At 41.8% G+C, this 26,054-nt stretch overlaps 1 protein-coding gene across 2 annotated transcripts; it reads left to right on the forward strand.

The window, feature by feature from the left end:
• Nucleotides 1–12: 12 nt before the first annotated feature.
• On the forward strand, nucleotides 13–25,979 carry RAB14 (RAB14, member RAS oncogene family). Of its 2 annotated transcripts, none has more exons than XM_033005650.2 (8): nucleotides 13–181; nucleotides 17,470–17,528; nucleotides 18,883–18,936; nucleotides 20,462–20,639; nucleotides 21,774–21,840; nucleotides 22,712–22,799; nucleotides 23,110–23,140; nucleotides 23,897–25,979. In XM_033005650.2, exons 2-8 carry the CDS (start codon nucleotides 17,477–17,479, stop codon nucleotides 24,072–24,074), a joined length of 648 nt encoding a protein of 215 aa, XP_032861541.1. In that variant the 5' UTR covers nucleotides 13–181; nucleotides 17,470–17,476; the 3' UTR covers nucleotides 24,075–25,979. The 2 variants fall into 2 exon arrangements, with proteins under 2 accessions (XP_032861541.1, XP_042642450.1); XM_042786516.1 differs by lacking the exon at nucleotides 13–181 and adding an exon at nucleotides 9,221–9,434.
• The last annotated feature ends 75 nt before the right edge of the window (nucleotides 25,980–26,054 follow it).

Genomic DNA, 26,054 nt, shown 5'->3' on the forward strand with positions numbered 1-26,054 from the left:
GTTGTGCCATGCCTCCTCTCTGCTTCCTGAGGGACAAGGCGCTCATTGATCCTGCCCAACAAAGCAGCCCTTCATTTCGGTACCGTGGGAGGCTCGGCGGCTGCGTTGCCCTGCGGCAAGGCAGTGGTGCTGGAAGACTTGATTCTCCACCCGAAACTGGGCGACAAAGCAGGAGATGAAGGTACAGTAAGCACTGTGAGGCCGTGACTTTCACACTGCCAGAGGCTCCCGCAGAGCGGCCCAAAGCCATGTCTGCGGCATTTGGGTTGTGAGCGCCCACAGGCTCGACGCCATTTCGCAGGGCTCCAGCTGGATGATAAGCAGCTTGTCTCTGAGCTCCTGCTCACCCCTCTCCAGCTCTAGATGGCCACAGCCTCTCTCCCCGGCTCATCCTTCTCCATGTTTCTTTCATGCCTTTAACTTGAGAGATACACTGAGGTTTGCTCTCTTCTCTGGATGTTACTAGTTTTTTCCTGGCTTTATCCCTGTCTCGTGAAATACATCCAAGTCAGATTGATTGTTTTTTCTGTTTGGCTGGTGTTTTCCTTGTGGTGTGGAAAACTTTGCACTAACTGGCAAGTATTTCCCTGTTTCTTGATACATTGCTCATAGCTGTTCTAAATGAGTTTGCTTCTGCCACATCTTCCCACCTGTTCAATTCTAGATACTGTTTTAATTATTTAATTTGTTGCGTAAGTTTTCCTGTTTGTTTTTATACACTTTCATGCAAGTATTAGTATGTCCATACAAAAAGCCTATGTACAAGATGCTTGTAGTAGTCTCCTTGTAGATGATAGTCATTCATCAAACATCATTCTACGATACAGTGTAGAATGTCATAATAAACCAGTCGAGTGGTCTGGGAGGCTTTGGTCGATGTACATAGCCTATGATCCCTGCTGTCTGCAGCGGCGGGAGGGAGGACCAGCAGGACTGTTGGGACCAGCACTGGTGATTGCCATGGAGGCCAGGGACCGCTTCCTTCCTGTCATCTATTTATAGACACCCACTCTCCGCAGCCAGTTCCCCAAGACACCATGTGTATGTATATGCACAGATATGTGTGTGTGTCCATAGAGATGTCTTTTTGGCCCCAAGCCATGTGGAGATAATTTTTGATGCTTGCTAGCTACAACATACCCCTGAATATCTTCTCTGCAAGAATGTGTGCCCCTGGGCATAGCGTGTATATGAATCTGGTAAACAAATTGTGATTACATGGGTAACAGAAGTTATAGTTATTGATTAGGTAATACATTTAAGCTCCTAAGAAATTTTACATAACACGTAATTTCCAAAGTCTATCAGCAGCATATGAGTTAGTACACACATGAAGACATGGACTTAATGGCTCATGTACTTGGTATATATCATACAGAGCAGATTCATTCCCCTTGTGGTTATGTTTGAAGCTCTAAAAAGGAACATGATCCCTAAAGTCAATTTACTGTTAACAATTTTTTGTGAAATATTGTTTGTGGTAACACATCTGAGAGCTAGTAACATGTTTTCAACATTATTCAGAGACAACTTAAATTTCTAAATTCTTGCATTTTTTATGTAATTTTTCCTAGATATTACAAGTGAGTTGTGGTAAATCTGAGACAGGCCAGCAGGCCACAGATGGCTGTTGTTTTTCTTTCTCTTTCTACATCATGTAATAAGAGAGCTGTCTTGTGTTCTTGAGAGAAGCATTGTACCGAGACAGTGCCACCCTGGTATGAGTTTTTACAAAAACAGTTTCTATGCCATCAACAATGCCTTCAGTGGCTGCTGGAATTGCATGGAAATGCAACAATGACCTGGTTAATGATAAAAGCCAATGGCCAATATTTCTCCTTTGTCATTGATGTAACAGAAGAAGATTGCTGTTATCCTTTTCTTTTATGAGAACATTATTATCCAGAATATTGTAGAGCGGCTAAAAACTATCTGCCAATTTGATTCTACTGTCTGGAAGAGTTGCACATAACCGGGGCAACAGTAACCCTTTCATTAAATCAGGAGCATCCATTATAAAGAGGTAGTAACACTGTTACACAGTCACATGGATTCTGTTTTCATAACTTAAATTACCCACTTGATGTTTTGCATCATGTTCATATCAAGCAAAGGTACTATTTAGAGCTACAAAGGGACAGGCTCCTCATTAGAGCTAATAACTATGGGAAATTCTGCCCTTTCAAAATACATTTTCATTCTGAATGTAAATATTTAATTCTGTTCTTAATTAAAGATAGAGACATATTATAATGCATAATATGAATTGCATTTATAACATAATCATTACAAAGCTAAACCAAAAATTCTTTAACTGACAGTCAAATATGATTAATGTAAAATGATTAAACCTTTTAAAAACACTATGTTAAACTTATTTATTTTTTAAAAGTATTGTTAAAATTGTAATGTTTCCATGGAAATTCTGGATCCCGGCTTTCACAACAAACCTATTCAACTGGAAATGCAGCTACAGCTGTGTTGTTGAAAAAGAGAGCTTGACATGCTGAAGTTGTTGAGAGGGTTGATTTTCAGGAAGAAACCTCTCTCACTACAGAGAGAGTGGGATGTGGAATTACATCCCTATCTAAAGTAGAATCAAGATAGTAAGTTGATGTCAGGAAGAGCCTTGGGATTCACTGTGCATGAGAAGGGCAGAAACTTTTGGAGGCAAACTGTTGTGCTGTGCCAGCGTTACGTTCTGCACTTGCACAGTACTGCTGCATAGTTGTCCTTCAGCAAGAAAATATCTTGAAATTTTGCACAAATATCTAAAGGTATTTGTTGTTAGCTTCAATAATTGTTTTCTGTTCATGAGAAGCTCTGCAGGGATCCAGTCTTGATTTGTGCAAGACAATTGACTCATACATTCTTTCAACACTTTTAAGATTTGGTCTCTGGGTATGTTTCATATCAACCAGGAAAACCACACAACTTGCATGTCTTTGAAAGTCTGATTCTGGAATTTTGCAGACAGTTCTATTGCTGTAACAACTTTTTTTTTGGTGCTAAGATACAAGCTACTTGCTAAATGACACATACAAGCTTGAATGCAGCACTGAGGATTAAACACAAGAAGACGTGAACCAGACATCACAGTTGAGATGTGATTTCCAAAATAAGTCAAGTAAAGCCAATTCATCTCAGCTTTATCTCTAGTCAGGATAAAAGGAGTCACACTGAGCACTGACCCCATCAACTGGAATCACTGCTATATGTACTTAAAGCCATGCGTGAAAGTTAGTGTTGAAGGCAAGCAGGCAAAGGGGTGTACTTCCATTTTGTATTTCCATTCCTTGCCTTCAATGAAATATAACATTAACAGAGAGAATCCAGCTAATCCACATCTACTTACACCAGAATTACTGCTGGGCCAAATTTTCTTATTGATAAGTTTAATTTGAAGCTTTGAGATTGTGTAAGTGCCAGTGAAAACATGATTTTGGAGTACCTATTTTACAAGAGATGAAGGAACTAAAAAAAGATAAAGAAGGAACTAAAAAAAAAAAATGACCACAGGGACATTTCTACAGACACCACAAAACTGAAATGGTAAGGTATGAAAGAAGAACCTAGCAACTCAAAATACAAGACCAGTTAGTCATTTCAGACCAATCCAGAGTTAGGTGATCAGCTCTCATGGAAATAAATTTCAAAGTAGTTCCTGAAAAATACCACAATTCTTCTTTCTGTATATGCCTACATAAACTTGGACAAAGCCAGAAAAAGAAGTTGGGGTTCAGGGGAAGAAGAAACGCAGACCAAATCTGGACAAAAATCCCTTGCTTTAGCTACCTTTTACTGACTGTGTCTGTGATGTGACAGTTGAAATTCTGCCAATTTGGTCATTGTTGCTGCTGGGTAACAGATTTTCCTAACTGTGGCTTATTACTGCTTCCATGTTACCCTGTAAGTGCCAGCAGTGGTTGTTTTCTGTAGCTGCACATTATGGATCATGTCTATTACAAGCTTTCTACTGCACTGTACGAAGTAGTATTTCCTGTAGGGAAAGGAAACTTGTGTTAGTGATAGCAATATTGAGAACCTGCGTTACGACTTCACAGCAGCTGTTGTGACTGCAAATAAGGATCTAGTGACCAATTGTTTGACATTTGCTTTTACTCTAAGTCACTGAGCTTCTCTGCCACGCACAATGTTCCCTAGATTTTCCATGCGTACAGAATGGTGGAAGGCCTGCTTCCTACGTGATTTCAAATGTATTTTTCTATATTGTTGTTTTCTGCATTTCTGTGTTGTTGTCACCCCTTAATTTTTTTAGATGCTGATGAGTGTGTGAAAATTTCTGAGTTGCAACAGAAAGACAAATGTTCACTAGTTTCATGGAGCCTTGCTGGTACATCTATGCATGTGCACCCTGAGCCGTGAAAGGAATTGTAGATCCATAGATCCACAAAGTGAGTAAATTAATCACCTTACAGGGGCATTAAAAGACCTTTATCATGGAGTTTCTTGAGCTTCTTGTGTGAACAATGTCATAGATGTTTGTGATATTGTTCTGATTTTTTTTCCCCGTTGTCTGTCTGAAAATCTATTTTAATAAGGAAAGTAAACATTGACTGAGATACAGTGATTTGTTTAAAGCAGTTGTCCCACCAAAGTGGCAGTGTAGTCATGGTTTGAACGGGGAGTTCGAAGTCAGAAACCCATTTCTGTCTCTGATGTATTTGTGTCCTAGAGAGGGCCTTACCCACACTGATGGTCAGTTTTTGTATTTGTAACATAGGGATTAGAATACTTCCCTTCACAGGAATGTTGTGAGGAATATGTTTTCTTTTGAAAGCACTTACTTGGAGTTATATAATAATAAAACCTATTACTGGCAAAACTATTCATTATAGTGTAACAGGTCGATCTAATACATTTCATTACATCAAAGGTAGAGAATTTTGAAAATATAAGAAGTAATGTTTTCAGAGTGTCTGGACCAACACTAGGAAAGAAACCTATTGTAGGATTAAAATAATATAGTATTGACAGTTTGTACCAGTGGGGATATGAAATGCAGAAGAGTCTCACAGTAAAAAATAGGTTCTTCAGAACTTTTTAAAGCATCTTTGTTGCTGAGGAAGCACTGAGTGTTTCTCTTAGGAGCATCTATAAAGCAAATATTACAGACCCCTTCTGCTCTGAAAGCTTCTAAGATGCTTTCTTAATTTTTCCTTGTCCCATGGTCCTTGGGCTGAGCTATGTTAACAAGGAGTGTTAGTCCTGAAGAAAGGCGTGGTGACTTTTCCTCTGGTCTCAGAAATACGTGTGCCGAGTTGTGTGACACACCTCTGGTCTGCGTTTCCTGGGGCCAGGAATCAAGGCAGCTGTATTTTGCCCCCAGTGACTTTGGGGGTAGCAGGATTATGCTGAGGTCGCTGCCAGCAGACCTTGGCAAGGATTGAATAGAGGAGGGAGGACTAAAACTTCCCAGCCTGGAGGTGTGTCTGTCCAAGTGGAGAAGCTAAAGCAAGCCTTCTTGCTGCCATCCTCAGTAAAAAGAAAGTGTTTTGGATAAAAAAATGACTGTAACTTTCTGTACCGTTCAATCCCACGTTCTTCACAAATGCTGACATGTAATTTAATCATTATTTTAAAAAGTATTTTACAAGGATTCAGTCTAAAACAAGGAAGCAGATATTATAGATCATTGTATGTAATTTATTTGAAAAGAACAGAATCCTCAAACCTTCTATCAACTGTATTAACTCTGAGTCTCTACTTTTCCTGGGGTTTGTGGTAAAAAATTAAATCCAAGAGCAATGCTCATGTGACCAGAAAACTTGGATGCTGTCCTTTCTTGACAGAGACTTCAGAAAGAGACACGTAGAAAAGGCTTTTCAAGAGCAGGCTGTATTGACCTAGCAGAAATCCACAAAGAAGGGTGGGGCGATCGGCAGTATTCCATCTCTAGCAATTTGGTATTGTTACTAATTTAGTGGGTTTTAATTACTGTTGTTAGGTTCTGTCCAGATGTTCAGAATGAATAGGCTGAAGTCAGCCTTTTCTCAATAACTGTTGTTGAAAAACTGCTGCAGCCTTTCAAGCACTCACAAGAATAAAAGAATCAAAGAAGAAATATGGATGCCATTACTCAGTCTTCTGTCTTGTTCACATCTTTTGTATACTTTAAACTTTATAGGAATATTTGGTAAAAGCATACAAAACTATTCAACACCAGAACCTTTAAAGCAAATCTATATTGCCTTTTACTTCATCTGACAAATGAAGACAGTTTTATATAAAGCATGCTTGGGAGTAGATCATAGAAATACGAGTTTCAGATTAAAAAGACCACTCTTACTCATAGTTAGGTAATGGCTTCTAATTTGCTTTGTTGCAGATAAGAAATAAGAGTAATTATATTCCAAAACTGGTTTTCATTTCTGTTCAGGGTTAAAATACACTCTCCACAACCCAGACTTCAGATTAAAGTGATTTGGAGAATTGCTGAGTAATCCTGAAGATGTTTCTGTGGCTGCTGGAGGGAACAGAGCTGTCCTGTTAGTGCCACTGAAGAGGTGCAGAGTTCTGTTTCTGTGCTGGGGAAGCAGCTCTGGACGCGGCAATGGGGCTACCGAAGCCCAGAGGAAAGCCAGCCGTGGCGCGTATGCCTGCAGAGTGAAAGGGCCAGGACTGCTTGGGATTTTCACTGGAAAAGAAGATTCCACCCAAATCAGCTACTTACCCACTTTGCAGGCTGTGGAGTCAGTTGTCCTTCCCAGGACATCACAGATAAGGGTGATGATTACTTGTCATGAATTCCATCTTGTCAAAACAGGAAAGCCAACACAATTTGACTAACTCTACCAAGACAGAACCATAAATAGAAAAGTAGTTAATGTTTTTTTGTGTGATATTTTACCAATTTTGAATTTTAAAACCTGTTAGGCAAATGTTATAGTGTCTGTGCTAATAGAATAATATTTGGGGAAATACCAAGTGCTTAAAGGAACTGTATTTTTTTTAAAGACAGTAAACCAGACTGCAGCTGGGTCAAAATAGTCTGATCCTTTTCCATTCAAAGACTCCCTCTTGTGGAAATCATTCTTACTGACTTCTTTTGACCTATTTTTCGAGTAAAAGTCACTCCATATAAGGTATTGCAAAACTTGCAAATAGTTCTGTTGCACAGCGTTATCTGTTTAAAAGTTAGAACCTTGACAATAATTGACAGTAGTTGTACAACTGTAGCAAATTGCTAGCAGATTTTATATCTTTCTACTGAGTCCTTCCATTTTATTACTCAGAGATTTATTTATTCATTACGTACATGAAGAAAAAATAATAATCTAATTGGCTTTCATCTGTGCTTTTCAGCCTGTGTAAGACACTTCTGCCCAGATGACGTGGAGTGCAGCATCAAGTGCCTCCCTGGGAGGGGTTGAGGAGTAATCAGGGGGTGGGTGACTCATGGGAAGCAGTCACTGCAGAAAGCAGAGGATTCCCTCTACATTGCTATGCTAAGAAAATTGTTTTAGTAATGTCATAGTAATGGAGAAGGAAAATGCCCGTTCTGGAAGGATATTTCCATAGGCATGTTAATATCAGTGGCATGCTGCCTTATGGGAATGGGCAATTTGAATCTTGAACATAGATGCACAACAGAATTTGATGGTTTCCACGATGTGTGGGACTGAAATAAAATCCTTATTGTCCTCTAGCAGCCTGTTCAAAGAGAAAATCACATTATTTAGAATCAATGTCTAATATGTATGTGGGCAGGAAGAACCATTAGCTCTTTTCAATCACACTTAGACACTAATCAGCTCTCAATTCTAAAATAAGTAGAATCCCTTCACTTGCTTTAATTGAAGCTCTTGGCTTTTGTGGCACTAAAGCTGACAAAGCGTCCTGTTCGTTCTCAAAAGTGTAAATCATCCACTGAAAACACACTGTGTGGCTGCCCTCTAGCAGCTCTTGTGGTAATTTATTTTTAAATAGAGATGTAACTACCTTTAACAGGTTTGTAGGCCCTAAAGCTTTCAAAAAAAAAAAAAAAGTCTCGAAGGAGTTTTGGTTAAACACAATGTAAAACTGAAAATGTCAGTATTAATCTGGAATACCAGGAGTCTTAATTTTGAGTGTCTGGACTCATTAACTGTTTCTGTAAATTCTGTGTTCATCTAAGGGAAATTTGTACGTTGAGTTGAGAATCTGGGTACATTTATTGAATTGGTGATACATGGAGTCCTTCATAATGTTACTTTTATTACATTTTTGTTTTCATCTCCTGAACCACTGAATTTTTTTTATTCCCATGAGCTGTGACATTTTTGCAGCATCTTGCTTTTTTAGGTTTTTAGTACTGCCTGCCACAAGTGTTTAAAAAGCCTATTTTAAAAAATCAAAGGCAAATTTAACAAACTGGCTAGTTTTTAAACACTTGAATTCCAATAAGGATTAGTAGGAATTCAAACTGTACCCAGATCTTGGTTAGTTAGGACATTGTAAAAGACATGAGATATAATACTAATTTTACTGGAAACCAGAAACAGGGGTCTTTGCAGTTCATTAGAGATTTTGGACTATGCTGGAGCATAAATGTCCTGTGTACTCTCACCTTTTCACGCTATTGCTGTTTGTATCTTTCTCTGAAGAGATAACTGTAGCTCATTGATGAGTAGGGATTCTGAGGCAGGACATGGACGTAAACCACCTAGATAGTGTGTGAAATGTCTTGGAGCCTTTGTCTTTACACTTTATTGATGTTCTTGGCTCTAGAGAGTATCTAAAAATAGAAATTGGGAGATAATTGTAGCCATTGGGAGGCAGCTGTAGCGGCGGCTCCTGAAGCGGGAATATCGGGGGCCAAGGCGCAGTACGATTTTCTGGCGGGCTGGGGCTTCGGGGCGGGATCACTTCACTTTACCACCGTGAAAAGCTGAGAAAGCCGAGATTTTCTTCAGTGCTACCGCGTTCGCTCGCGTTACGCGTGTGTCTCTGTCCCCCGCAGCCGGGAAGCGCCCGGCGCTGCGGCCCGACCCGCCTGAGGGGGCGGGCGGGAAACCGCCGGGAGCGCGCGCTCCCCCCCCACCCCTCCCTCCGGCGGCGCGCGCCCCCGGCGTCCGGGAGGCGCGGGCGCGAGGCTGTCCCTGCCCCGCCCCTCACGCCGGCGGGGAGGCGGGGCGTCTCCGGCGCGCGACCTCCGCGATTGGTTGCGGCGCGGCCTCTCGCGCCCACCTTTGTGCGGCCCCGGCGCCCGTCGAGAGTGGGAGGGGAAACCCCGTGTGAGGGGCGCCGCCATCTTGGGTGAGGGGGGTGATGGGGGCGCAGCGGAGCTGAGCCTGAGGGAGCCGCGGAGAGAGGCGCGGACCCGGTCAGGTCGTTGCCTCGGCCCGAAGCGGAGCGTTACAGTGCCCGTAGCGGGGGACAGGGCTTGCCGCCGACAGAGCCACGCTGCACAGCCACCCGCTCCCCGAGCCCAGGTACGGAGAGGCCGGGGAGGGGCGCCGCTCCGCCCGGCCGGGCCTAGAGCAGTAGGCCCTGCGCCGGTGCCCGGCCGCCGGCGGGTTTCACACGGGCGGGCAGCCGCCCTTCACCGGCAGGCTGGAGCAGGCTGCTGCCCGCCACACGAACCGGACGGCGACGCTTCTTCCTCCTCCTGCCCGCAGCCGGGGCCTAGTCGGGGCCGCGCTCTCCCTCCGTCTGCCGCTGCCCACCGCCGAGCCCAGTCGCGGCGGGGCTGGCCGCCTTGGCTGCCGGGGCGGGCACAAGGGCAGGGGGCCGCTGGTCCGGCCGGGGCTGGGTAGGGTGAGGCTGGCTGGGCAGGAGCTAGGCCGCTGCTGCACTGTTTGTCGCCACCGCCTCCTATTCCTCCTCTGCACGGCACGCTCCCTCTGTAACACGCCACCATCAAGTACTCGTGCACATGCAGTGTATATATATGTCTGTGTGCTCCTTACTAATCTTTGCAGTTGCACGTAGGGTGTTCGCTGCATGTGTATATTATATTATGTATGTGGCTGATGTACAGTGTTATCTGTACTTTTGATTCTTACGTTGACCCGTGCTGTCATGAACTTCGACAGAAAAAAAACTAATGAGGGCTGAGGGGTTGCTGCTGCCTAGTCGAGAAAGCGACAGAAGTATTCTAGACTTGCTCTCTGTTTTCTTTTGTCAATGCTTATTTGGGCTAAACAGAAGAATGGAGTTCTTTCACCTAGTTGTGTATTGCCTGTTTGCAGTGTGCTCTTAAGGCTTCTGTAACATCTATGGATAGCTTTGTCTTGAGCTAAAATCGTACTGAATTATCCTTGCAGTAAAGCCAGGGATAGGTGTCAGTCGCCATTGGGGTCTCTGGCAACGGCTCCATTGCTCTGGAGGTTATTTGATGCGGATTTTGCTTTTTAGGCCTCTGAAATTGAGTGAATCTATGTTGTTTTATGACATTTTTTTCACAAAGGTAAAGGTATCTCTTTGTGAACAAGGTTTACTCAGGTTGTCAATATCTTAAGTAATTTCATACCCCAAGTCAGAAGTCTGACTTTTCCAGTAGCCAGATGTTATCATATGGAAGGCATTGGTTTGGGATTTGATTTCTGTCATGGTTTGGATTAAGGGCCTCTTGTGTTTCAGCATTACTTAAGAATGGGAAGAAAATTCCGACCCTGGGAGACTTAATAACTAAATATCCCATACTTTAATATGGATTAAAAAGGAATTTGCTAGCTTCCTGTAGGGATTTGAAAATATCATAAATCTAGGTGGAAGGAAGGCGCTCCTGTTTTCCCTTTCCATTTAAGGAATAACAAAAAAATGTTATTGTGAAGGGCAGCAGTTTGAGAACAAACCTGTTATACTAGAGGTACTGCAATTTAAAATGTGAGTAGATCTTTTAAAATTACTTGCATATTCCACTGCATCTAATGGAACCTGCTTATGATTGGTTCTCGTTTTGCTGTGGCTTCCTGAAACAGAGAAGGTAGACCTTACTAAATGCTGTTCAGAAATGTCTGTGACTTGTTGTGTTTTCCAAGGTGATGACTCCAGACGGTTACATGTTTAGATTTGTTAGACTGGTTAACAAAACTATACTGGTTTCTGTATATACTGTCCCTAAACTTATCTGCTATCTCTGGAACTTGGTTCTTCTTGCTCTAGACATGTGTTACAGGTTAGACTGTTTTATAGGAAGAGGAAAATAGGATAAATGAGGATATACAAATGGATAAAGAACTATGGCTGAGAGAATGGACGTCAGAGAAAGTCCTCTTACCAATGAGGACAGGTATGCAGTTTTTAATTTAGGTATGGTGTTAGGGTGTGGTCACTAAGAATTGAGGTGTGCGCATATAAATGCAGGCCGTTCAGGAAACAAAATGGAGGAACTTAATGGAGCAGGATGTGAAACCATTAAAAGGATAAACAACACAATGTGTATATGACTGGATAGCTGCTGAGAAAAAGAAAAAAGTGAAAATAGTATGATACAGAGCCTTGATTTGAAATAAAGTCAAAAGTTCTCATATAGGAAGAGAAGTGAAGGCCTGTGAAGTCTTCAGAAATACTTACTAGGGCTCGGGTTGAGTTGAGGTGTTTTACACGATTAAAGAATATAGCAAATGCATTTCTTCAAGAACAGCTTGAAATGGGGCTCTGCACAGCTGAAGCCTGTTAAGTCTGAGCCCAGCAGCGTTCAGGCCTCGTGTGCTTTCACAAAGAATAACTGGACATGGAAATAATGAGGAAATGCAAAGTGGTCTTCAGCAGCAGATCATAAGAAGCTTGCTGGGTTTCTGTCTGATTAAAGATCATGTCAGCCAAATTTACTGTCTTGTGCTAATCAAATGCTTTAATGAAATCCAAATGTGGAAAGCTGGAGAAGATGACTGTAGAAGAGCTGAAGAATGAGTAAGGAACTGGCCAGCAACAAGTAATGTTCTCAGATAGATGAGAAAGTATTGGACTGATAGCAGGCTGCTAATGAGACTCCTCAGGGATCAGTCTCAGAAGAGAGAGCTGTATAAAGACAAGCCAGCAAAAGTAAACAGATCAGGGAGGCTGTGGGCCCGTCTTAGCAAGCCAGATGTTTACATGTTTAGGAAGACCTAAATGTCCTTGGTGTGTGGAAGTCATAGAACCACAATGAAATTTAATTGTATTAGACCTCTTACCTTACTATAGACAACAGATTTGCAGGAATTCACTGCTTGGGTGTATTAACTGATAACAAAACTGTTATTACTTTCCAGTATGGTGTGATTTTTACAGAAGACCACAACTGAAGCAGTTAGAGACTGTATTTCTACCAGCCTTCTAAAGTAAGGTATCAGTTAGACTGCGTTGGTTTGTGTGCCTGACAAAAGTTTTCATCAGGGAATAGTGCAATTATGAATTGAAACAATTCTACCTCTCTCTACTTCTTTCCCTCTTACTGATCTCTTCTTAGAGTTCATTGTGAATTAACATCTGAGTAAATATGCAGAGAAGAGAAGGAAGATTATGCCTTGGGAAAGAGGATAGCTACCTATTTATTTTGTGTAGAGTTTTAGAAGCTGTTCTAAATAATGGTTATTGGTTGCTTACAGTTCCCCTTGTATGCAACTAATACTTTCTTCTGAATGAAAAAACGAACAGCTCTTTAAAAGTTGTTTCAATTTGTGAAAGGAGTGATATGCTGGCATTACCTTTTATGGAAGGGAACTGGACTTCAGCTGTGAGATCCTTTCCTGTTGCAGATCCTTGAGGAATGACTGCAAGAACACCTGGATGGCCAGATGCCTCCTGCCTCACACTAGTGGTCCTCTGGATGCAGAGTAGGATGTTTTTAAGGGCAACCTGTAACAGACAGTCCTGAGTTTGAAGCTGGTAGCTGTTTTCAGAGGTATTGTCTCTGGGTGTATTGGCCAGCTGGTGGTATTAACCACATGCAGTGTGTAATAAAACCTCTGCACACAGGTTCTAGTCTCCTAATAGCATACCTGCTTCCTGCTGAGCATATGAAATTTCTCTATGCAAATGATATCCAGTGAAGAGTTAAAATGGACTGTGTCCTTGAGTTGAGCTAGAAGGAACTGCACGGGTCTCACAAAAGCTGGTGTGGATGTGATATTTACATTTATGTTATTCTGATAAAGAATGTTACAGCAGTGTGCCTAGAACAACCTTATCTCAGTTTATACAGATGTATCCTGATACCTGAAATAAGGCTTCAGTGAGATGTCAAAATACCTGTGTAGTGCTTGTTGATTAGAGGAGTAAATGTAGGTGTACTGGCATCTCATTAAGGTCATCTCTAACTTTTAATTTTAAAAAAGCCTCTAAGGGAGGAGTTAATACATGGAAAATGGACTATGGTGACACTATTCACTGTAAAATTTCTAGCCCTAACTGTGATACAGAATTTAATGGTACAGGATTTGAAACTAGCAGAAATCTATGTATAGTAAAGCATGATCCTCTGGCCAGTTGCCATCCTGAAATAATGTTATAAACTCTGGGGAAGCTTTGCCCTGAAAAGGTAGCCAAAACTTGTGCTAAATTGGCAGGCTTTCCCGGAAGAAAGATGGCAGGTAGACCAAGCTTTCAGACTAAACTAATTTTACTTTCTGTTAACAATAAACTCATGGTTGGTTAACTTCGATGTCATATTGTATAGTGTCAGCAGTGGCTGAAGGTAAGTTGTGTATCCTTAGGTGCAGCTTTCTCAGTCCCACAGTTCTTACCCCCTGGCTCTCACAAGAGGAAACCCCAGCCCCTCTTACTGGGATTGTTAAAATTCATGTGTCTGGCACAGAGAGCTGTGAAGTGGAGGTAGAACTCCAGTTTCTACAGATGGGTGATGCTATCAACATATATTAACCCCTTGGATTAACATGTAGCTATTTTTTTTGTGTGTTTACCAAATTCTGTTGTGCACTATTCTTGTCTAGACTTCCTTCTTTCATCTGTAGTAAATGCTGAGATTGTAAGTTTTCTAAGGCTGAATTCTCACCATGGCTTCTGTGTTTAGTTTATTGCATTTATTTTTCCCCTTCGGCACAGAGTCCTTCTGGAATATCAGTTATATTTCAGGATCTGAGTACAGTTTGAATTCCTGCTAATCTTAATAGAATTAGAGTGTTCAAAAACTTACGTGGTTGTGGTGAGTTTTTTTTTTTTAAATCATCTATTCTCCAGGAAGTATTCCTGATCTTTAGTAATAATTTGGAGTATTTCAGAATCTTTCCTGTAACATGACCCTTGGAATAAATGTAGTACCAAAATGTTTCTGTATTTTTCAGTTTAACTCCAGAAATGGTGTTTAATATCTGTGTTTCTGCAAGCTTTCAGTACATGTATCTGTCAGACAATGACTTCTCCAACAGGTCTCTGGGACTTGAGAGGAGGTCTGGACTCATTGTTCAAGTGAATTTTTCTATCGGTGTTGCTATTCACCTGTGTCTCAGCTGTGGAGAGCGCGTGCATGCAGGGTCTGGCTGCACACGCTGGGGTGTGGGTATCTCTCACCTCCTTTCGGGACCTAATGTCACTGTAAGAATGAGGGTGAAGTTTTAGCAATGAGACATAGTTTGAACTTAGTCCTCCCTTCTCATACATTTCTTAACAGACTTTGTTGCCAAGCACAGAATTTGATTTTCCAGCTCTCACTTTGAAGTGGGAACTGGTTTTGATGCATATGTTGCAAAGCAGTGACAGTTTCTTTTATATTGAAATAGCATAGTTCTTTACTTAAAGAATATAATGAAAATTGACATATCTTGGCAAGCAAAAACAGTCTGTCAAATAAAGAGATGTATATTTAGCAGTAAAGATTCTAGTTAAGAGACTCCAAATTCAGTTTGTGATACAGCCTGCACAGAGTTCCCAGTTTGTCCATTCTTTTTTTTTTTTTTTTTTTTTTTAAAAAAAAGGTCTTCCTCGCTTTCCAGTGATGCTGCTTACAAGTTTGGATAGTAGGATGTGTTCCCCTCACGTGTTATACAACAATCTTTTAAAGTCACATGTTCAGAAACATGAAAGTCCTTTGAGTGTTTTTGAGTACTTACCATTCCTAAGCCAGCTGGTATTGTGAAGGAAGAGAGGGTCAGCTAGGATTCTGCAGGACAGATTTCATAGCCACATGAGTGGTTCTCTGTCTTGGAGTTTACAATGCTGAATTAAAAAAAAAAAAAAAAAAAAAAAACAAAACAACCAACAGTGTAAGTTACTAGATACTACCATACTCAGAACACACTGTAGATCTTTCAAACTAGATACATATTAGTGCTCTCAGTGTCTTTGCCTTTATTGTGCTGTAGCACCCACCTGTTTTCTGTGGAAAATAGTTCAGTTCATGCTATCCTCCTGAAGTACTCGCACGTATCAGTTGGCCTTTCAAGCTTTTTTTTCTTCTACTTCCACTTACATACCTTGTAATGTTCCAGTTTAACCTTGTCTGCTATCAGAGGGAATTGAGTGGACACAGCCATCCTAGCTTTACTTAGAGAGGAAATGGCAAGTTCAGTATCCTGTAAGAACAAGTGTGTTGGATCAGAAGATGCTCAGTCTGAATGTTACTGCTATTGGGACGTGCTGGAGAAGAGGAAGAACATAATGTATGAAGATGTATTCAGAAAATGTGAAGTATTGGATGTTTCCACATTGACACATTAATTTTGAACCCTGTATGAAGCGGTTACTTGCCTTTATTTGCTGGTGTTGAAAATAACCAGTGCACATAGTGAAAATGATACTGTAACTCTGGAATCCTCCACTTCCAGGAAATAAGGCAATGAAGTTGCTGCAGTGCATTTTCAGTCGCGGATGTGAATTCTTACCTGGTACAGCAACAAGAAGCGGTTTGTCCACTGAGCGGTTATTGGCCAGAGACTGAGGAGGACACAGGAGGTGTGGGATGGCTGCATGAGATTTCCCTCAACTACAGTGAAAGTTTCCTCTAAAATTTGCTTGATTGACCTGGCTGTTCTTGGAACTTGTGCAGCACGTGGTGTGGAATTCTATCTTGGCAACACATACAAGAATTACTGTTCAAAACTGTCTGTTGTTTACTATCTTGGATTAAACTTGGTTTAATAGACCAGTGTGTGTGTATGTGTATATGTAGGACTTGGCATAGATGCATACATACTTTGCATACTACTTGGGATAGAAGGACTTGAGGGTCTCCGTATCCTAAGCCAAGTGTGAAGGAAAGGCAGGGTGACTGGCGCACAGTAAACCCTTCTTAACTGCCTGCTGGAGTTGTTCTACCTCCAAGGTCTAGATAAGAGCGTTTGCTTTAAACCTCTGCTTTGTGAAGTGGTTTGTTGGCTGTGTACTGTGAATGAGATTTGTTATGAGTCACCTTCTTTCTTATAACTGCAGTTCACTGTTATGGATTAATTGTGGTTGAGGAAACAATACTTTGTTTTTGAAAAAGTTACAGGCTTGTAAGCTTTCCTGTGTTTTTATTTCTTTACAGTTCTGGTTTAATTTGTCATGTGAATGACACATGACTGAATGAAAATCTTTCTAGGCTAAAGCCATGTTCTTTATAAAAAGTACAATGTTTTTCTAATGGCTGGCTATCTGCTATGCAGGAGCAGGAAAGGAAATGGTGAATTCCCAGTAGAAATTTTTCACTTGCTTAACTGATCACACTATATCTAGTTTAACTTAAAACCTGGGACAAAAGCAGGCATTTTGCATCCATTATGTTAACTGGCAACATCTGGTCTGTATAGACTTGCAGTCCTGGTAAGCTGCCTGTTACTCCTTGCAGTTTTACACAGCTGAAGCCAGTTCTAATTCCTCCTACATCTAGGAAAGCATAGGAAAACTCTGGAATATTAGAAGTACTTACTCCAATCTAATTTTGTCTTATCAAAAAAGAGAAACTGCTAAGCCTTGCTGTACTGTTACTGTGCTGACAAAGCCACAGAGATGTTAACTAACTTCCTGAACATCTGATTTGTGGCTTGTACTGCTTTTCTGACATGGACATGTAGCAGTGCAGACTCCAGTTAAGGCTACTACAGCGTTATTTTAAGTAATTCTTAGCTGTTTGATGCAAGCTGCACTGTTTCCTTTGTTTGTGTTGCATGTCTCAAAAGTGTGAGGTAATAGTTCGAAATTACTGGTTTTGTTAAACCTCTTCAAATTTTTTCGGAGTCAGATTTTATTTTCATATATCAGCTTTTTGTCAAGTGAGTGCTGGTCCATGCAGTGACTGTACAAAAGAAGAAGCTACTGGCGCTTTTCAGCAGCTTTAAGTTTCTGGATAAAGTTGAATGGGGATCAGTACTGTGCAGAGCCTGTCTCCTTAGGGGCCTTACTCACAGGGGTTCAGAGCAAGTGGGGGGAATTTTGCTGAATGTCTCTGGCGCTGGTTTTGTGGGTGTGGGGAATTAACAAACTGTGAATGAAAGGATGGGGGGGGGAGGGAGGAATGGGAAGGGGGTTTTGTTTGCTTATGTGAACTAAATTGGGTGCATTGAGTGAACAAGTAGCAGTTCTGATGTGTCCTATTTTTTGTTTTAGTGCCACAATGGCAACTGCACCTTACAACTATTCCTACATCTTTAAGTACATCATTATTGGTAAGTATCAGTGGGCACATCCCTGTTTATGTCAGTGTGTATATGCATGACAGCCTGCCTGCAAACCCTGGGGCTCTACTATTGTTGGTTTCTGTTGCATGCTGCTTGCTATATAGTAGTGATTCCCTGATTCCCTCAGTAGTTACTTGTCCAGGCTCAGCCCCTCAGAGATCACCACACTTGCTCTAGAGCTTTAGTAGCTGATGGTATAAAGGCAAATGCCCTTTGTATGCCACAGAATTATTGCTGTGTGATTGGTGAACTGGGAATGGGGACAAGTATCAGTGCCTGTATGGAGTTTACTTTATTGCTGAGCTAATGTTAAAAATAACTGTTCTTCTTGACATAGTCAGTATTCTTGAATATCTTCACTGTTAGGGCCATAATGCTTAGCCCTTTGCATAGCACTAGAAAACAAGGCGTTCTAAAAATGTGCATCTGGTCCCTTTCTCCCCAAATCAACTTTATATTTAGAAAAATTTCTAAATCCATTGAAAATGGGGGAAAATGTTAATGGGAATCAGTACAACTGGGATGTTGTGTTACTTCAGGTTTGCTGTAGCACTTGGGCTCTGCATCATTAGTCTCAAGGGTTTTAGAATCTATGTCGAAGACACAAGTGCTAATTGGGATTTATTGCTTTAGACAGGCTTATAAACTTCTGTCAGGCTATGTTTCTGTGTTTAAATGTTGCGTTTAGCTGCAGCTTTCTTGGATGTTTAGAGTCAGGGACTTGATTGCATTTATTACTACCCTGGAAGAACTGGTCTTGATGTTAATTGTTTAATTCTTAATGATCTTGTGTAGGTGTAAGTGATGTGCAATCTTATTGTAATGGTTTGTAAGTCAGGCTGCTGTGACAGCCTCTGCTTGTGGAAAAGTTGGTTCTTTAAAAGATCTTGCTGTTTCTCACCATTGACATTGTGTAAGTGGATCAGTGGAAGTGAAGCAATTTCTTGATGTGTTGTTTGGTTTTCAGTATTTCTGATGTCCTTACCAGTAATTGCAAGTAAGACAGGAGCAGGGCAAACACTTAAAAGGTGTATGTTATATTTCAGTTTCTTACCGATCTATTTCTCATAACCTTGTGCAATACAGTTGTAAAATCAGAATACAGATTAACTTCTCTTTTGAGTTTGCTGTTCCACTCTTGCTTGCAACCCTCTACCTGTTACCAAAACTATAGTGCAAAAGTTCATAAATTTGACAACTGTAGCCAGGTCTAAAACACTGCCCACCAGACCTGAGAAAGGAATGGCTGCCTATCTCTCTACCGTTTGTTGTGTGGGATGAAGAAAACATGCTTATTGCAACAGTGATGTGGTGTCAGCCTTAACTGTTCTTTCTGTAACAGGGGACATGGGTGTAGGAAAGTCCTGTTTGCTTCATCAATTTACAGAAAAGAAGTGTGAGTATCTCAATTCACAATACTTACTCTAACTGGTATGCTTCATCCCTCTTTCCTACCTTTTTGTTTCCATCGTGCATGAGCTTAGTGTCTGTCTTAATCTGTATGTGTTTGTATTTTACTTGGTCAGATTTTTGTTTTGACTCCTGCAGATGTAGAAACAAAATGTTGATGTGGTAATGGCAAACCTGCTGCTTCAGTCAGTCCTACCTGTGATGAGTGGGAAGTCTGCCTGGTTTTACAGCTTTTCAGGGAACTTTTGATATGGAACAATGTGAAATTTCTTGTCTGAAATTTGCATGTTTTCAATGTCAGTGTAGCTTGAACACCAGCAGTTGGAGTTTTTTAGTGCTGTTAAGGACTTCAAAAAGAAAAAAAGGATTCATTTTTCTTTAACTCTTTGTTTGCAGACTTAAGTAGCACTGTCATTCTCTGTAGCTGCTGTGACTCATGACACTTGGACTGCCCTGTGTGATGGTGTTTAAGGCTTACTGCAGTCTGTTTCAACTGCAATGTTTTTTTCATGTATGCAATGATGACTGATTAAGAATTAGCTTCAATTCTTAATGAAGTGTGTTCCAGTGGAGTTTGCAGTGGCTATTAGCTCTGTGACTTTCCATGTAGCTCACACTCAGTGGCTAAGTCTGTAAGTGTTTATTAGTACAAAGTTAGTCTTTACTATGTGCTACTTGAGATGTGGCAATAAGTGAGTAGGAGCTACAGTTTAAAATACTTGTTTTCTAGTAGAAAATGGATTTTTTTTTAACTGCTGCTTTTAATTAAAATCCCGTATCAGCCAGTTGTTTAAATGCCGCTTTGCATACAGTCAAATTATCGATGAGAATGTCTTGTTCTTAGTCTGTCAGCATTAAGCCAAAGCAGTAAAACTGAACAAACTAACGTGCCAAACACATCTACTACAAGACTGTCACTAACTGTAGATAGCTTGAATAGGTACTCATCCTTTCTGTATTTTCTTGGTCTTTCTTAAAGATGAGCTTATTAAGATGAGTTTATTGTAACTAGAAAGATGCTGTTTTGATTTGCTGTGTTGATAGCTGCCTATGAAACAGGCTTTTTCCTGCGCAGTCATGCTATTACCCTGTCTGAAACAACTTGGATATTTGTTTTTGAAGCTGTGTTACAGACTTTCAACTGTATCTCCGTAATTCCCTAAAAGTTATCTTTTCCTACTGCATTAAAATAGTTAACCGTTTCTGCAAGGATAGACTGAGAATCAGCTGACTTGATACCTTCTGATATATATGGCCAAACAGCATCAGTGTACATGCATCAGAGAAGGCAAGGAATTTTATAACTGTTTTTAAAACTAGTAGCAGTTCAGGAAATACTTAATTTTATTTCTGGTTAAGTGATACAGTTTGGGTACTGTAGCTGTAAAAATGCTTTCTTAGAGACTGAAAATCTAGTAAAGATAACTGAAAACTGGTGATAGCAATATCTTTGTAGCAAGGAGACCTTGTACTAGAAAGATCTGATCTTTGCTCTTATTTTTTCACTACAGTTATGGCAGATTGTCCTCACACAATTGGTGTTGAATTTGGCACAAGAATAATTGAAGTTAGTGGGCAAAAAATTAAACTACAGATTTGGGATACGGCAGGACAAGAGAGATTCAGGGCTGTCACACGAAGCTACTACAGAGGAGCAGCAGGAGCTCTCATGGTCTACGACATTACCAGGTAAGGTGCTGTTGATGGTGCATCTTGGGGTGTCGTAGCTCTGTGTGTCCTTGGCACGTGTGTGGACACCGCAGCCTTCTGCGTACTGTCTTGTCTGTCCCCTTGACTCAGATTTAAAAGTCTCTGGATGGATGAATTTGTATCCTGTTGTGTGAAGCTCACCACACTACTTTAAGTATTTAAAGAGATGAAAATGAAACGTAGGGAATTATGTGAGCTGCTTTTCTTGAAAAAATTCACTGCTGACAGGCCTGAGGATCTTGCTCTTTCAGGCCTTGACTGCATGTGTTGAAGTTGCTTAAAGAACTGGCTTTGTCCTCAAAATCTGCTGTTCAGTACACGGATTTTTCTCTTCCCGGAGGTGATGGATACTGCTGCTTACCTGGCAGGAATATTCTTAGAGTAGGCACAGGACAGAATATTACCTCTGTTGCAGTGGGCTGTGTAAATGTGCGTAACAGACTGCGTATAGATGAGAACGTTGCAGAAATCTGACTTGGGCCTCTTCACAGGCTAGTCTTCCAACAAAACAAGACTGCATAGAAGCTGTCCTGTCTTCCTTTTATTGGTGAAGATTAAAGATGCTGCTAAAAGAATAATTAATCAGATGTGCAACATGAAACACTTTTGCTTTCACATGTCTCCCATCTTCCTCTGGGGATGTTCTTGCTATTCTTCAGGCACCTCTTTTTGTTTTTTCCTGCATATATAGGTATATTTCCTGTTTGCTTAAATCTTGAGTAAAACATAATCTTACCACTGTTTGTTACCAAAGCGTTATTCTACTGTACAGTGTTCTGTGAGAGTGTTTGACAGGAAATCCTTTAATGTGTTCTATACAAAACAATATAAATGTTGTCCTTGTGAAGACAGTGGAACTACCCCATATGAGAAGCGTGAATTGATCTGTCTCTCCACCTGTGTTGTGAGAGTTGCTCTGGAGGTTTAAAGTTGACTTGTTGGAATCTTGGTCTGAGTCCAAACATGCTGCTGCTGCTTTGTCTTTCTTGAGGTCGGGGAGAAGAATAGGGATGACAGATGTCATTGTGTTAATGGATGCTGACTATGCTGTTAGCACTTCGGTGTTTTAAAAAAATACTGTAGCTAAAACTGTACTCACTTGATTCTTTGCAGAAGAAGTACGTATAATCACTTAAGCAGCTGGCTGACAGATGCAAGGAACCTCACCAATCCAAATACTGTAAGTTGGAGTTTATTTAGCTTGAAAGCAAGATTGCTTAGCTTTAAGCAAGAGGTGGAAGGTTTAGGCCACAGCATCTGCCGTGGCAGCAGCATTCTCTTAAATCAGCTGCCTCTGTTTTCTCAACTACTTGGCTCCGAGTGGTCCTCATGTCCCTGTTTTGCCGTATGCCAGTGACTCTCTTCCCTTACTGCAGCTGGAGCAAAGGCGTAGGCTCCTGTGCAGGAAAGCAGTGGCTGCTTCTATGTCTTGTGCTGCTCACCTTTCAGGGGCCTGTTTTTGTGTTTTAACTCTGGACAAACCTTAACTTTTGTTACGATTTCTTCTTGCTTTGTGGTGGTACTGAGGTGAATGCTATCTTGTCTTAGATTGGAATATAAATTGGATCTTCAGCAAAAGCTGACCAGGTCTTCTGGAGGGATGGAAGGAGAAGGTTACTCTGTGTCTCTGTGACCGTACCACAAAGCTGTTGTCTTTTGGTCTTTTTGTGAATGCCTCCATATACTTTAGCACCAAGCTCGTGGGAAGACTCTCTGCTGTGATGAAAGAAAACTTTTCACGATTCTGGCTGGATTAGCAGATGATTAAACAAATACAAGAAATGGTTTGGAGCACAACTCCTGAATAAAGAGTAGGACTACTGCTTTTTAGGACCTCATATCATGAGAAAGCCTAAAGCCTTTGGTGGTGACAGCTGGCGTCGTTGCCGAGGGGGCACTGCTAGAGCAGTCTTTTCCTGAAGATGCATGGCTTTTGCAGTTAAACTTCCCGCACACTTCCTTTTGGTTTTTTGTCGTCTTAATAATGTTGGGTGGTAGTGAAAAAGCTGGTAATCTTTTTCCCAGGCTGATTTTTCTCTCTTCTGAACTAGGTGATAATCCTCATAGGAAATAAAGCAGATCTGGAAGCACAGAGGGATGTTACATATGAAGAAGCCAAACAATTTGCTGAAGAAAATGGTGTGTTTTTTCCCTTGAGCTGTTATTTCCTACAAGCTAGCGATGTTAGAGTGAATCTGCAGCATTGACAGCTGCAAGCTTATGCTTCCAAAGTAATGTACAAACTTCTCCTGTGCCTCAGATAGTCTGGCTTAACTCTAACTGTGCTTACTTCTAGAAATCAGCTTGTGTTGATGCTGTAACTTGGTCATAACTTACCATTTAATACTTAAATAGTGTCTTGCACGTAAGCTGAAGGTCATCATATAACTGACTGAGGGCTATTTGAAGTATATTATGCACTGACTGTTAAATTTCTGTTTCTGAACAGGTTTATTGTTCCTTGAAGCAAGTGCAAAAACGTAAGTTACTTTTGTCTAGAGTAACGATTCAGATTTGATCTGTTTAAGAGGAATATGTTGCTTATGACTAAGTACAGCTGTAGAATTCAGGTACAGTAGGGTTTTGCAAGTGCAAAAAAGATTCTTGAGCTCTCAGAAGGGTAAGCTACGTGCGGCAGTTTCAGTCATGTCAGCTTTGACTTGAAGGTAACTTGGAAGTTAGACCTCTCCCTACATTTCGGGCAAAGACTTGTTGAATTCACATGAACCGATTTGGCTTTAAGCCATTATTCGAGCGTAGAAGGTGTCGGTGTGGGTAAGTGGTTCCCACTCAGACGTTCCTTGGCTCGGGGCGCTGGGAGGCGTTGCTGGGGAGCGTGGGTCCAGCTGGCACCCGGCGCCACGGAACCTTTTCACAGAAAGGTTTTGATCAGCAGCAGCTCCCTGGTCTTTGAGCCTCTGTCAAACCTGCTCCGTGCATGTGGCTCTCGACACCTTGGCTTCTTTTTGCTACTCAGTGTTTTGGCATGTATTCCTGACTCCTGGCTAGCGCTGGTGGGTGTAAGGGCTGGGGAGCAAACTGCCCCATCAAAGGCTGACCCAAGGACAGGGCATCAAGCCTGGTGCCGTGTCTGCCTCGGGTACGGCCGGCTTTTCTTGCGTGTGAGATGAGAGGGTGGCAGCTGCTCGCTGAGCTGTCGGATCCCAGCGAGGCTGCCCAGCCCGCGCCGCTGGGCTGAACCGTGGCCCCAGTAACTCCCGCTGCTCTCTTCGTAGTGGAGAGAACGTTGAGGATGCGTTCCTGGAGGCTGCCAAGAAAATCTACCAGAATATCCAAGACGGAAGCCTGGATCTGAATGCTGCAGAATCGGGTGTACAGCACAAACCGTCAGCTCCGCAGGGGGGGCGACTAACCAGTGAACCCCAGCCCCAGAGAGAAGGCTGCGGCTGCTAGTGACCTCTGTTTCATGGCTCCATTTCTGACCTTTCACCTCTGTCTGTTGGAAGCGGTGCTTTTGACCGCTTCCCTGTCTTCTGTACATCTTACTGGGTTTAATTAAAACTCCTGAGACAAGTTTAACACAGTACTAAACTGCTAAACAACTTTAGATGTAATCAGGTTATCAAAGGCAAGTAGAGTAATAAAACCTCTCCTGCATGGTAAATCTAGAAGTTTTTTTTTTCCTTGATTGTCCTTGTGATAGTGTCACCGATACATAATTTAAACTGAGCACTGATGCTGGACTCATGATTTTACACTTTCGCAGGGCTTATGTCTTGTACGGTTTAATTTTACGGTTCTTTGGCCTTTCTTCCCCACCTCTAACTGTTTAGAGCTGTCCATAGTAACGGATAAGTTTTTGCTGTGAAATGACTTCCGATGGTAGCAAGGGGCTCTGTTACAATGTGCTTTTGTTGAAAGAATTCCCTGTGGTGTGTGTGGTGGGGGTCGGGTGGGCTGGCGCAGGAGCGTGACGACTTGCACAGGGAAACAATCCATTCACTCTTGTGCTCATAGCTTTACGTCATTTTTTTGCCACTTTTATCCTTTACATTTGTTAACAGAACGTAAATATGTATAAAATTTGAAGGAACTGAGCTAACAGTTAAATACATCCTGTGTATATGATTTTAATGAAGAAAATGATTACTGGCATTAGAACAGTATGTAAGAAAATCCCAGTTTGTACAGTCTGAGCTGTGTGTGACCGCGCTGCCCCGTCAGCACAGCACGGGCTGTGCCTGCAGTTCACTCGCGTAGGCTTAAACTCCCGGGTGTCAGCAGCGGGCGTTGTGCTGGGGGGCTCCGGTCCCCGTGCAGAAATTTAACACTAGTGGAATCTGTCTCTCATCTTTGCACTGTGGTTCTACCGATGCCGTTTTATTAATCCTGTTCTGTGCAATCAGCAGTGTGCTAACCTGCTTTTCTCTTCGGTAAGCGTTTTGCTTCATCACCTGCCTTGCATCATATACGAAGGCTGGTTCTCGCACATCTTACGCTTTTATACCTTTAACTTTTTGAATGGTCAGAGGCTGGACTGGACAGTCGGAACGACGCATGTGCTCTCTAGGGATTTTTAACTACTGTTGTATTTTTTAACAGTCCCGGGTGAAGGTTGCTTTTAAGACTTTGGCTTTTTCATCAAGCCTTGGAGCGCGCCGTGGGGCGACGCGACCTGTCGCGCCCGTAGCAGGGGAGGTTTCGCGCGGTGACGGCGCACGCCTGGGCTTTGCTGGGGGGTCGGAGCGGAACGGGCGGCTCTGGAAGCTTTCCAAGCTTCACCTGGAAAACGTCACGTCGGGTTTGGAAATGGAAGAGGGCTGAATGCTTAACCATGCTCAGTGTCCAGCTAGAGTCTTGCTGCAGTGTTTAAAATACAAAGTAATCTTAAAATCCCTCTCTAGACACTAAAACCATACAATGTTCAGACTTGTAAGTAAACAGTGGTACCAGAGTATTGTACAGTCAATGTTAAATAAAAGCCAAAACTGGAATGTGCAGACAATAGGATTTGGGTAACTTGTGCACTGTCCCTTTGTTTTGTCTGGTTAGTCCTTTTTTTAACTAATACTCTTAACTAGATGGCTATGTTCAAGATCTACAGCTACTGCATCCTGCTTAAACCAGGGTTGCACCACAAAGGGTTTGCCCAGGGACCACGACCTGCTGCTGACACGAAGTCCGTGTTCCAACGATGACAGCTTGTTGCGGTGCAATACCTGTACTCCCCCAGAAATGACAGTAGGTCTTATTGTTTCTGTCACAGAAAGGATTTGTTCGGACTGCTGTACTCCTCATTTGATGTAACAATGCTATTAATCTAAATATTTGTAAATAAAGTACCTGTATCTAGATAAACTACCCTGCCTCGTGGTGCTTGCTCTGGCTGTGGTGGCTGAGGGGGCTGGTTCCTCAGCACCAGCCCCTGTGGCT

Source organism: Tyto alba, unplaced genomic scaffold (assembly GCF_018691265.1).
Source record: "Tyto alba isolate M040663 unplaced genomic scaffold, T.alba_DEE_v4.0 Super-Scaffold_11, whole genome shotgun sequence".
NCBI lineage: Eukaryota > Metazoa > Chordata > Aves > Strigiformes > Tytonidae > Tyto > Tyto alba.